We start from the raw sequence: 13,385 nt of genomic DNA, 5'->3' as shown, positions 1-13,385 counted from the left end.
TTGTGGGTATTTTATCTGGTCGGTAGTTTCTGAGTGCCATGGCATCCATTCCCAAAAGGATGTACTATTAAGAGAATATTTGTTCTGTGTGAGTTCTCTTTGTTATTTCCTCATTTAACTGGTAAAGAGATTAAGAAGCTGATATCTGATTTCCACAAGAACCCGTACATGTTTGTTTGCATTGGGCCGTCAGATTCATTTCAGGGTTCACCCGATGCTCCCTGATATTGATGGGTTGTCATAGCTTCATGTAGCGAGATATTGTACCAGAGTAACAGATCTCATTTTAATGAGATTGTGTGAATTGCATCATTTCTTTCCCAGAGTTTTACAAAACCTGGCGTAGATTATAAAGAACACTGTTCTTCAGGGATTAATAAGCATATTACAGGGAATCTCAAACAGCATTAATTCAGAAATGTTTGTAGATTACACCTACAAAAGGATAAGGTTTAAGTTTGAGGGTGCTTGTTTCAGGAAATCTGAATGCAACTGATGCTGAAAACCTGTTGGGTTACGAGATCTACAGCAGCGCTCTGGCTGACATTCTCAGTGAACCAGGTCTCGTCACCCCCATCACAGTCGGCCTCTACGCCAAGTGGGGCAGCGGCAAGTCATTCCTTCTCGGCAAACTAAAAGGTAACCATGGTAACAGTGCTGGTGTTCCGATGTTGACTTCTTCGTGGTACATCGTGGTTAAAAGTACAGTCAAGTCTCGTTAATCCGACATCGTTGGTTGCACATGATTGTGTCGGATTAACGAGTATGTTGGATTAACGAAATCAAGTGATTTGTGATCGAAAATCGGACATCTTCATGATAAATAATAACCCTGTGTACCTTGTAATAAAATCATTTTCCTGTTAATTGTTAAGTTAATCTCTGCAGCCAGTGCGTGTCAAAACACGGTGTTGTGTACTCGCGGGCAGATGACCACGGAGTACGCTGATCACTGTGTCGGATTAACGAGACTGATTAACGAGTGATTTGGGTAATTTGTTGCAAATAAGGTGTGTCGGAGTCGGAATACGAGAATGTCGGATTAACGGGACTAAATAGCTCTGAATCAATCGGTTCCCATCATTTGTGTCGGATAAAGCCGAGTGTCGGATTAACGAGTGTCGGATTAACGAGACTTGACTGTATGTGACATTGATGACGGGGCAAGAAATTATCTTGTGTAGAACAAATACCAGACCAATCCAGACCAAGAAGGTGTATTGATAGCTGGCGCTGAGTACGAAAACAACAACAACAACAACAATTGTGCAGTGTTTGATTGCTATTGTTCTAAAGTTGCCATTTTTCATGATCAACTCTACATATGCAACGATTTCCAGGTGAGATGAAGTCATTCACGATGCAGAATGTCCAGGGGCCCTTCACATTCAGCTGGGTTTTATTCATCACTCTATTCCTGATCAACGCCATCATTGGAGAAGTGTTGGGTCTCACAGTAAGGTACGAGGTTGGCCTTGGTGTGGGGCTTGGTCTCTTCCCACTGGAGTATGGATTTCTGGGTAAGTGCTCCTGAATATCTCCATCAATATGTTCATCAACCTTCTCTGTTTTCTGTGAAATGAACTGTAAATATTCTACGATAAGATGCACCCAGATTTATCTAGACCTCAGAGGCCAGTATTTGGTCCCATCTGCAACAATTGTCACATTCTGGAATTAATAATTTCCCAAATCATGTTATGTAGTTATAAGTAATGTTATGGAGGTGACTTCTCTGACCAATCCGAAGACTTTAAGGCTTACTTTTAAATTTCTGCATTGAATGCAGTGTTAAGAAAATGAGAACAAATTTCAAGCATTGTAACTACTTTTACCCAATGTGACTGCCAAGCTTCAGGGCGCTAAGTTTTGAATCCTAGATAAATCGCTCATGTTCATGACATTGAGGAGATGCTGCACATTAATTATCATAATTGTTATGAAACCTTGTTGACTTAATCCTGTTCACTTTTTATTAAAAATGATACGACTTTGTGATCCCTGCAGAAACTGCTTACATTGAACTACAGATACTCAATGAATTCCCAAATTTGTTCAATTCTTATCTGAATCCGACTTGTGAGAAACCTCTTTATTAGCATTACCAAGCCATTTGTATTCAAAATATCATGAAATTTGGTATACGTGTAGTTAGTGAGTGAGTGAGTATGGTTTTACGTCGCTTTAAGCAATATTCCAACAATATCACGGCGGGGGATACCAGAAATGGGCTTCACACATTGTATCCATGTCGGGAATCGAACCAAGGCCTTCGGCTAACAAGCGAATGCTTTAACCACTAGGCTACCCGACCGCCCCTGTGTAGTTAGTAGTGAGGCTTAAATTAATATGATGGTCATGTCAAGTCTGTGTTTTGTCCCATAGGTATCCTGAACATCTGTGCTCAGAGGTATGACATGAACCTTGCTGTGAGCCTGAGTCAGGTCCTGGGAGAGAAACAGCACCTCATCACTCTGTTGATTAAGATGCTGTTCTGTAACCAAAAGAGACGCTCTTCCTCGGACAAGCTGGCTGCCTCTATCTTCTCTGTCAGGTAAGATTGTAGGCAGTACCTTGTGGGTTTATGTACACATTGTAGGGGAAACTGTTTCTGTAATATAGTACAATGGAGCTTGTTTCTCTTTACCAAGTTTGTCTGTACCCTTTTAATCTGGACCCTGCTTGTCTGGACCATGTTATCCTGGACCCTGCTAGTCTGGAACCTGTTATCCTGGACCCTGCTAGTCTGGACCATGTTTTTCCGAAACCTGCTAGTCTGGACCATGTTATTCGGAACCCTGTTTGTCTGGACCCTGTTATCCTGGACTCTGCTGGTCTGGAACCTGCAATCCTGGACCCTGCTAGTCTTGACCCTGTTATCCTGGACCCTGCTAGTCTGGAACCTGTTATCCTGGACCCTGCCAGTCTGGACCATGTTATTCCGAACCCTGCTAGTCTGGACCATTTTATTCTGAACCCTGTTTGTCTGGACCCTGTTATCCTGGACTCTGCTAGTCTAGACCCTGTTATCCTGGACTCTGCTGGTTTGGACCATGCTATTCTGAACCCTGCTAGTCTGGACCATGTTATTCTGAAGCCCTGTTTGTCTGGACTTATTTTCTTGGATCATGTTCGTCAGTTGATCTGAACTTTGTTAGTCTTTTCTTTGGTAGTCTAAACTCTAATTTGTCTCCTCCCAATTAATCCGAACCCTGTTAGTCCATATCCTGTTAATCTGAACTCTTTTAGTCTGGATCCTGTTAATCCAAACCCTGTCAGTCAGGACCCTGCTAATCTGAACTCTTTTTGTCTGGATCCTGTTAATCTCAACTTTGTTAGTCCGAATCCTGTTAGTCTGAACCCTGTTGGTGTTTCTGATGGATTGAAATCTCTCCAGGGATCTTTTAAATCAAAGTCTTCCTTAAGCCTAAACAATCTTTGCCTGGCTTTAGGATTGTTAACATGTTTGTGGGTATAAGAACCTTGTAAGTTTTGTAATTAATGTTGGATAATATTCCAATCTCCACAAAGTAGCAATTTATCTGTATCTAGTGACACTCATCAACTCATCAATTACATCGTTGAACATCGGGGTACCTGTTCATGGTCCATATACACTGATCATGGCTAGGTTTTACTAATTTATGGTAAGTTGTAAGGCCAGGAGGTTTCCATTATTGTCTACATTTGCTTGTTCAATAGTGAAGTCAACGTTACTAGAAATAGTATTGCAACCCCTCTTGCATTACTCCTGTAGCAGTTCGGGTAGCACTGCTTGTTTCCCCATTCCTGTTTAATCTTTAGTTCAGGAGTAAAATGTAAATCTTGTGGTAAACAATGTTTGGAATAGTTATCGAAATGTGTGAATAAACAGATTCCTCAAAGCACATGGTACACAGCTGTGATAGTGAGGACTGATCCACGTGGCACTCATAGCGCAGGAAAATGCTGCACTCGTCACACAGAATCAGAGGCATGTAATGTACTTGATCTTGCCTGTTACATTGTATGTTAGTCAACACATTAAAAGGCCCCTGCTTCTTAATTGGGAGAATCCTCTTACACCGATAATAATTTTCAATTGGATCATTTCACGTCCATCATGCAGGTTTCTGTTTTCTGACTGTACGAGGCTGACGAGTGTGGGAGGAGAGAAGTCCCTGGCAGCCATGATTGCCACGCTGTGTGAGGCCGTGGAGAATGAGTATGGAATCTTGGTAGCCCGTCTTTTCCGCGTCTTCAAACCTCGAACTGATCGTAAGTAAATTACTCCGAGTTATCCATACTGAGACTCTGGTTACTGGTTATTTGATTCTTATATGGATTTGATTTTGTTTAATTGTCATATTGAATACATGATCATGATGGTACAAGTAATAGATATAAGCTTCAGTGTTTCTGTTTACTGGTAATTGGTGGTAAATTTCTGGTAATATAGGCCTTGGACTGATAAAGTGAATCTATTGGTAAGCAAGTATGACATTATTTAAGTTGAAATCGAAATCATGACCAAATTTCTATGTACATATAATATATGAATAAATGCTGTCTGGAAATGGAACAATGTCTTAGCCACTGATTGATAAGAACCATATGGTAGCCAAAACATGAACAGTAGTTTTGAGGCTAACATTGCGGGAAAGCAGACCAATGTTTTCAATTTTTGGGGGGTGGGGGTGGGGGTGGGGGGGTCGGGGAGGGATGTGCAAAAGAGGAAAATGAAAACGAAATTTTTGATACATCTGGTTGTCTTGACTTTGCTGCTTGCTAGGCTATTTCAAACCATTTTGCATTGTTTTGATTTTACATAAAGATTGAGCCATCACTACAACATGTCACACATGTTTTATGTCAAAAGTTTACACAAACTCTGTCGTCTGCAGAATCTAAGGGCAGGTTCAAGTCCATTTGTTGTATCCCAAACTTCATCTTCGTCATCATCTTCCTGCTGGTGGTGGCCGTTGGTATTGCGATGATTGTTGTCTTCAAGATCTCCAACAACACAGCTGTCAATGCTGTTCTCATTGCAATTGTGTCTATCATCGGTCTCACCCTTATCAGCAACATCTACACCATTGCTCAGGCTACGATGGCCCTACTGGTGTCCCAAAAGAAGCGGGTCCTCAGAGCAGCTGATAACGTAAGGGTATTTTCAGGTCAAAATAGGTCCTCAGCAACCCTTGCTTGTCGTAAGAGCCAGTTAAAGAGCCACTGTACAGTGGTGGTGTGCATCTTTACTAATGCTGTTAACTGTTGGTCTCCATGTTGCTGATTTGTTCTCATGCTATTAACCATTTTTTGCATGTTGCTGACTACTGAATAAAACAACATTCACTCACTTACTCAAAAACTGAATATGGCATAAAACAACATTCACTCATTAAAATCTAAGAATAACTTAAGATTAAATGTCATTAAAGATATCAGATGTGGAAGTTTATATTGCACAGATGTGTGTTATTTCCACAAATAACCATGGCAACAGCAATCACTTACATATGTTTGAGACCCATAAAGATCCAGGCTACAATTGGTCTTCAGCAACCCATGATTGTCGTAAGAGATGACTAATGGGATTGGGTGGTCAGGCTTGATGACTTGGTTGATGCATGTCACCATAACCCAAATGCGTCAATCGATGCTCATACCAATCACTGGATTGTCTGGTACAGACTCGAGTATTTTCAGCCTTTCTGTCATATAGCTTGAATATTGCTGACTGCGGCGTTAACACAACAAACAAAAACATACGAACATATGTATGAATATATCTGTCCAAAATGCTGGGTCAGAAATTATAACCTTCTTGGTGTAGCTTGACGTGCTGAAGATGGATGGCTTCATGCAGCAACTGAAGCTGGAGGTGGACATGATGTCTCGCATGGTCAACTGCATGGATATCTTCACCCAGAAGCAGACGCGGCTGGTGGTCATCGTGGACGGGCTGGACAGCTGTGAGCAGGACAAGGTCCTCCAGGTCCTGGACATAGTCAAAGCTCTGTTCTCTGACGACAACGCTCCTTTCATCACCATCCTTGCTGTGGACCCACACATCATCATCAAGGGCATTGAGCAGAACCTGAGGTCCACGTTCCTCGACTCCAATGTCAATGGGTTTGATTACCTCCGGAACGTCGTACACCTGCCCTTTTACCTGCAGAGTCAAGGTGTGAGAGTTCAGAGACAGGAGTCGGTCGGGCCAAGCAACTCTTCTCAAGAGAATCAAGCAGAGTCTCCAGGCAAACCTTACAAGGTTGGTAGCAGGCTGACAATAGTTGCAGTCAAATATAGGTCAGTTCTATGGAGCTGTAACATTAGCTTCAGGGGTTCCGGGTTCCACTTGGGCAATTTGTAACTTCAATGGGGAAGGCGGGTGGGGAAGGAGGAAATCCACCCAGGATCCCACCCCAGATATCCCATTATATGTAAAGCATTAATATTTTTAGTTGAAGCCAAATTCACAAACAAACAACAGACACAAACACACCCAACAATCCGCTAAGTTTAATAGCATGGGAAGGGAAATTTGTAAATCCAGTGTGTGAGATTTGCTGCAGATGTTGTGTGGACATAGTATACTGTATGATGCTGGGCCTGTTTCAGCACCAGGAGTCCATCTTGTCTACATCAAGTGAGTCCTCCAAGTATTCCAGGAAGAGAAGCAAGTCGGCCAAGTTCGGGAGTCTGACTGGGTCCCAGGGTGGAGTCAACACATCGTCCTTCGACCTGTCCTCCCAGGTGGTGAAGAACGACTACTTCAGTGACATCAATCCGCGGAGTATGCGGAGACTGATGAACATCGTTGCTGTCACAGGTATGGGAAGCAGCAGCTCTGGCAGGATAAAACTGGAGAGAACTGGAGTGTTAGTGAATTGAAAGATTGGGTCCTAATGTGCATCCTCAGAGTTGTTTTTTGTTCTACTGGTAACCATGGTAACTTGAATGAACTGCATGTCCAAAGATTGAATTGATAAGTCAGGTGATAAACATGGAAATCAAAGATAAACACCTATTCAACCATTTTTTTTACAATATTAACTCATGCAATAGAAAACTGTGAAGTATGATATGATAATACAATACAGTTTAATCCAGTGGAATATAATTCATTTGTTTTAATACAATACAACATTCAAGCAAACTATGTGTCTACGTTAAGGGGTCCACTGGGTCTGAGTAACACTTTCTGTCTCCAGCACGTCTCCTGCGGGCGTACAACATCGACTTCAACTGGCATCGCCTGATGGCTTGGATCAACATCATCGAGCAGTGGCCATACCGTGTCTCCTGGATCATCTACTACTTTGAAGAGAGCGACTGTCTCGACCGATCCCAGTCCCTGCACTCCATCTACCAAAAGTCAGTGTTCTCTAGTGTTCATTTACTGCTTGCCCCCACAGCATTCGAGGTCAATATATTTAAGTATCCTTGTCTCTGTGTGTATTCTGGGTCAGAATAAGTCTGGAGTACACCATGTTTGTCTCCCTCTTGGGATTCCAGGGCAGAATAGATCCCCAGTACCTCTTGCAAGTCTGCTTGTAAAGATTTCAGGTCAGGGTAGGTCCTAAGTACACAATACTTGTGTTTCCTTCTGGGTCAGGGCAGAATAGATCCCCAGTACACCATGCTTGTCCCCCTTTGGGGATCCCAGGGCAGAATAGATCTCCAGTACACATGCTTGTCTCCCTTTGGGGATCCCAGGGCAGAATAGATCCCCAGTACAACATGCTTGTCTCCCTTTGGGGATCCCAGGGCAGAATAGATCCCCAGTACACATGCTTGTCTCCCTTTGGGGATCCCAGGGCAGAATAGATCCCAATACAACATACTTGTCTCCCTTTGGGGATCCCAGGGCAGAATAGATCTCCAGTATACATGCTTGACTCCGTTTGGGATCCCAGGGCAGAATAGATCCCCAGTACACATGCTTGACACTCTTTGGGGATGCCAGGGCAGAATAGATCCCCAGTATACATGCTTGACACTCTTTGGGGATCCCAGGGCAGAATAGATCCCCAGTATACATGCTTGTCTCCCTTTGGGGATCCCAGGGCAGAATAGATCCTCAGTACAACATGCTTGTCTCCCTTTGGGGATCCCAGGGCATGATAGATCCCGAGAACTCTGTGTCTCCCTACGGGGTCCCTGAGGTAGACAGGGTTCCTGGTACCCGAAGCTATTCTTTGGCTACGTTTGAGGAGTCCTCACTATCACAGGTACACAAGGCCAGGTGAGGCTATAGTGGCATAGATCGTGTTAGGTAGGCCGAGCATGTACTGTTGTGTTGGTCACCCTACAACTCCACCTCGCTTAAACGGCTCATTGTCTATAATGCTCATTAATTATGTGGACCTGTTTTAGTGTTGTAGAAAGGGATCACTGTATCATTAATCACAACATATTAGACCCGTGAAGAATTAGGGTAGAATAGGTCTTCAGCAACCCATGCTTGCAATGAAAGGTGACTATGCTTGTCAAAAGAGGCGACTAACAGGATCAGGGGTCAGGCACGCTGACTTGTTGGTGGATGTCATCATATCCCAATTGCGTGGATCGATGCTCAGGATGTCAATCACTGGATTGTCTGGTTCAGACTCGATTATTTACAGACCGCCGTCATACAGCTGGAATATTGCTGAGTGTGGTGCTAAACAACAAAAAAACCCAAAAAAACACAACATATTAATTGTTTGTCAGAATCGTTTACTTCATAAACCTTGGAGAATAAGGAGAAAACATTTCTTTTTCAGAATTGCTCCAAGAGTTCCTGCTTCCAAGGATGTTGACCCTCTTGTAGAGATAGACAGAAATGTTCGCAAGATGGAGGCGTTTTTGGCCAGCAAGTCTGGAAACACCCCCCTTCTCAATGTCGGTGACCTGAGGAAGTTTCTCCCCTGTACAATCAACCTTGACCCTTACCTTCGAAAACTAATCAGAGGTAGGTCTTTGATAGGTGTTTAGAAGTTTGTGATTCATAGAAACACAAGATATATGGATGAATTCTGAATTCTTTTTACACAATGTTTTCAGGCTACTTCTTGCTCCTTCGTCAGGTGAATGATACAAATTGAGCAGTGTTCTACAGCTGTATACAAACAGCCTATGTGAAGTCCGATAAGGTGGCGAAGTGTGTTAAGAGGTGAACAGATCAATCCTGGTCCCATCTTCCCGAGGCAAGCGTGTCCACTAGTCCATTGATCCCCAACATATTATGCTGTATGTATGAGGCGACCAAATGGATTGTGTGGTCAGGCTTGGTGCTTGGTGGATGGCATGTCGTCTTACCCCGACGGCTTAGATCGATGTTCGCAATATCAATCACTGGATTCTCTGGTCCAGATTTGACTATTTACATGTCAGCATATATATCTGGAATATTGTTGAGTGTGATTTTAACAACAAACAAACGATAAAATGGAAACTAAAACCCCTCATTCTCTTCAGAGATGCAACACAATGCCGACATGCAGAGGACAGAGTTTGGTCTGGGTCCTGTGTACCCCACTGGGTCGTCGGCTCCCTTGCTGGGAGTGCGAGACAGTGACGCCACTCTGCCCACCAGAGGGAGTTTTGTAGGCCTACAGCAGAGAGTTCCGTCTGCTGCATCCTTCACTGGTATGATGCCTGGTCACATGATGCAGTATGGACCAATGGGGATGCAGGGTATGATGCCGATGCAGTACATGGCCCATCCAAGTCAGATGAGTCAGGGCATGATGGCCCCTCCACCAGTGCAGGGTCAGAGGTCACAGCCACAGGTCTTCTTTCACGTGAGTGTTGTATTTCCATGAACACAGCAGCGGGGGGGGGGGGGGGGGGGGGGGCAGTGTGCTAAAGACAATAGGTTAGATGATGGTGAGACAAACTTAGTTGCTCACATGACAACATCTTCAGTTAACGTTTTGGAGAAAAAATATTAATCTGAATGTTACTTCTTAATCTTTTACCCTACCTTATGACCAGGGTTTCATCACCAAACAATCTGTAACTAATATGAAAAAAATCTTGTTCAATGGTATATGGTTCAAAACACAACAGCAACAATTTTGCAACATTTGCACAATGGTATTGCAATCGTATGTTCAGTACCTTTACCTGTCCATAATGCATCTGTTTTTTTATGATGTTAGTGAAGACTACACAAACAAGTATCAATATGTTTAAGTCTTACTGATAGGATCTAGGTATGAATTCATAATAAAGAAAATACCAATATATTCAGCAGTAGAAACTAACACTTTAGTCTACTAGTCCTTATAATGATAACATACAGCAAAACCCTTAAAAATGGGAAAATTTCTACTAGTCCTTATGATACCTTAACTATTGGGCACTTTGGCAAGGACTATAGGACCAGTGACAATTTCTAACGCTGTGTATTGGGGCTGTGCAGTTGCGTGCCTTGTACCTGTGATCGTGGGTTCGAATCCCAGATTAGCTTTCTAGGTTTGCCAGCACAATATCTGGCATCATTCTGACATGCTGTGATATAACTGAAATATTGTTCAAAGCTGCGTCAGCTCAAACTCAAATCATTTGTGTTTCAGGACCTTCCAAAAGATGTTTGTTTGAGTCAGCTCAGTGTGGATTCTGTGTGTAACCTGCTCCATAAGCTGGAGGGGGTCAATCAGCAGATGCTTCCGATATACATTGACAGTATCCGTGACAACAACATCAGTGGCCTTGTCCTCGCCAACTGTGATATGGACGAGTTGGGCAAAGTCATGAGGATGAAGTTTGGAGATTGGCAGCTTTTCAAAGTGGCCATCTTATCTTTGATAGATTCAGAAGCATCTTTAGCCTCTAGCAACACCAGCAATGATGTCCGTGGAACAGACAAGAGTTCTTTCAGCAACAAGCACACAAGCCGGATAGATTCAGCACCAAGTCTGGGGGAACCCAGTAAAAAGTTTGCATCCTCTAGTAGAAGCAGAGATAACTGCACGTCACAGCCAGATCGTAACGCTCCGACAGACGCGGAAATTATGCGTAGGGGGCGCTTCAAGCGCACTGACAGTATTGTACAGCAGCTGAGCTATGAGACGGCCATCTTGAGAGAAGCTTTGGAGGAGTTTACAGAGGAGACGTCTGATGCTGATGAGATGGACCAGAGAAATGACGAAGATGATGGACCGATTGTGTACAACAGATCCATGTCTGAGGAGTCTGGTGGTTACAGTATTGATAACTCCAGGAGAGACACATCTCAGACTTTCACTGCAACAATAGAGACTCCGTCGTCTGTCGATAAATCTGTAGAAGGAGCCATGGGTGGTGAGAAGCTGTATCCGGTGATTGACGATACAGACGATGGTCACAAAACTCGCCATGAACACGGACACACGAATACACTGTCTTCCAGCTTAGAGAAGCTTGCGAAACCATTCATTCAAGTCCTGGAACATCCTATGGGCTACAGTCCTGCATCTGACAAGACCCCTCTCCTCGCCATGCCTTCAGATAATGTCATTGAAGGTGCAACAGCGTGGTCTGCATCAGTTGAAGGGGGTCCTCCACACGAGAGCAATTTCTTACAAAGTCACAGCTCAAAGCACAAATCAAAGTCGACTGATTCTGATTATGAAGAATCTACCTTGTCAGAGCCCCGTGTTGCCACTTTCTGCATTGAATCAGAAGATTCCTCGGACAACACCATGGGCAGCCCGACAGCAGCGTCACGCAGCCTCGAACCCAGGAAACAGTCGTTCGAGGACAGTGTTATTCAGTATTTTCGCACCTCCCCACCAGCATCAGAACAAGTGAGGATGAAAAAGAGCATTGAGTCTCTCCCATCGGAAGTAACTGTGGAGATGTCTCCTGGAGCTCGCATGGTTAAAAGTGTCTCTCATCCGGACAGAATAAAGCCAGACGAGGACAAGGAATCCTTTGTATGAGAACAAGGAATCCTTTGTGTGAGAACAAAGTTGTAGGAAGGTTCCTATAGCAACTTCCAATATCATGATTATCTCGTGAAGAAAACATGACTTGTGTATCTTTAATGGATTCAGTGCCTTGATGGTTCTGTAAGATCTGCATTGTCATCATGACTGATTACACCGTGTATTCTACTGAACATTTAATCAGATGTTTACTTCTATCCAAGATCTATTTACATTAGTGCTTACTTTTTCTTTAGTTCAAGTCCCAATGTGTTTTTGCATTGTACTGGATTATTTAGCTTTGTGTTTGTCATCTCCTGCTGGTCCTAAATTTCTGTCCTGTCCAAAAATATGAAAAGGTTTAATACAGTGATTGCTCTATATACCGCTGTCATCGGTGTCCAAGATGCCGACCCTGGGTTCTAGGAAAGAGTGTGATACAGATATTCATTGCTGATGATCAACACATTACGTAATGATGGTAGTGAATATAACGTTATATTTACAGCGGTATGAGACATGGCTGTAGATCTATGTCACCTTGATCGTAGACGATGATTCAAAATGCACGCGTAAACATTTAATCAGTAAATTATCATGTCTAGTGATGTTTTATCTCAAATTTCAAATTTGTATTGACCAAGTTCATTAATTTGTTATCACCTGTTCGTTGGTACCTGAATTCGCTGAAGGGATGCAAGTGGGAATTAAATCTCATCAATTTATTTGTCACTTTATTTGCTTTAACACGCTCTTTAGGGAAATTCTTCAGGTATTTTGGGGAGCCAAGGTTTACCTCGTGCTGCATCCAGGGTAGCGGTACATCAAGCAGCGTTATGTCGAGGAATCACTGTATCTGACCATTCACTTAAGTATAAATAGAGACTCACTCGAGTGTCTTCCAAGATGAAATATATCAAGCAGAGTTGGATAAAGTTGCAAAAATCTGAGGCTTACTTTTATCAACAAGTCTCCATTTACTTGAGCTTGGAAGATACGAGGGAGAGATTCTATTTTCATCATACAAAATATTTCTTCCATCTTTTTTCAGTTCGTAACAGTAAAAAGCAGGTTCTTGAGTGTAAACAGTACAGCTATCCAGCTTCAGTGGTTGAGAGATAGTGATGTCATTTGATTGTGATGTCATGGCAACTTAAAAGATCACATTTGTCCTCTACCAATTTTGATGTAATTTCACTGTAGAGATATCTCTTTGGAGATATCGATTGATCTCACCGAGGCGATATCTCCTGTGGAAGACAGTTTTGGACGCTAATCATTCTGCTGTAGAAATTATGTTTACAAATTTCTTGTTTCACAGTATTTATTGAAAGAAATCAAAGAAGGGAAGTTACTCTTCCAATTGCTTTGTTATTTCCATCTTAAGCATTCCGTTTTTTTCATCTTTTTTAAAGCTCTCACCATAACAGTAACGTCTGCACTTCAAATATGGCACAATAATGATGAAAGTTCACAAAAGACAAATTATCAGTCATATTCTCAACC

The 13,385-nt window shown here is 42.7% G+C and overlaps 1 protein-coding gene across 3 annotated transcripts in view; it reads left to right on the top strand.

The window, feature by feature from the left end:
• The window catches only part of LOC139449459 (kinase D-interacting substrate of 220 kDa B-like), a 30,748-nt gene extending 17,676 nt beyond the window's left edge, over positions 1–13,072 (top strand). For all 3 annotated transcript variants that reach the window (XM_071230866.1, XM_071230867.1, XM_071230868.1), the window contains exons 14-24: positions 478–639; positions 1,341–1,520; positions 2,386–2,554; positions 4,109–4,257; positions 4,884–5,140; positions 5,816–6,253; positions 6,604–6,814; positions 7,197–7,359; positions 8,751–8,938; positions 9,445–9,770; positions 10,548–13,072. In XM_071230866.1, coding sequence (XP_071086967.1) covers positions 478–639; positions 1,341–1,520; positions 2,386–2,554; positions 4,109–4,257; positions 4,884–5,140; positions 5,816–6,253; positions 6,604–6,814; positions 7,197–7,359; positions 8,751–8,938; positions 9,445–9,770; positions 10,548–11,894 — 3,590 coding nt within the window. In that variant the 3' untranslated portion in view covers positions 11,895–13,072. The remainder of the gene's footprint in view (positions 1–477; positions 640–1,340; positions 1,521–2,385; positions 2,555–4,108; positions 4,258–4,883; positions 5,141–5,815; positions 6,254–6,603; positions 6,815–7,196; positions 7,360–8,750; positions 8,939–9,444; positions 9,771–10,547) is intronic.
• Positions 13,073–13,385: the final 313 nt, after the last annotated feature.

The sequence above is a fragment of the Haliotis cracherodii genome, unplaced genomic scaffold (assembly GCF_022045235.1).
Source record: "Haliotis cracherodii isolate W230 unplaced genomic scaffold, xgHalCrac1.p SCAF_8, whole genome shotgun sequence".
Classification (NCBI taxonomy): Eukaryota; Metazoa; Mollusca; class Gastropoda; order Lepetellida; family Haliotidae; genus Haliotis; species Haliotis cracherodii.
Note: the sequence above shows the minus strand (reverse complement) of the source record. Positions and strands in the feature narration are given on the sequence as shown.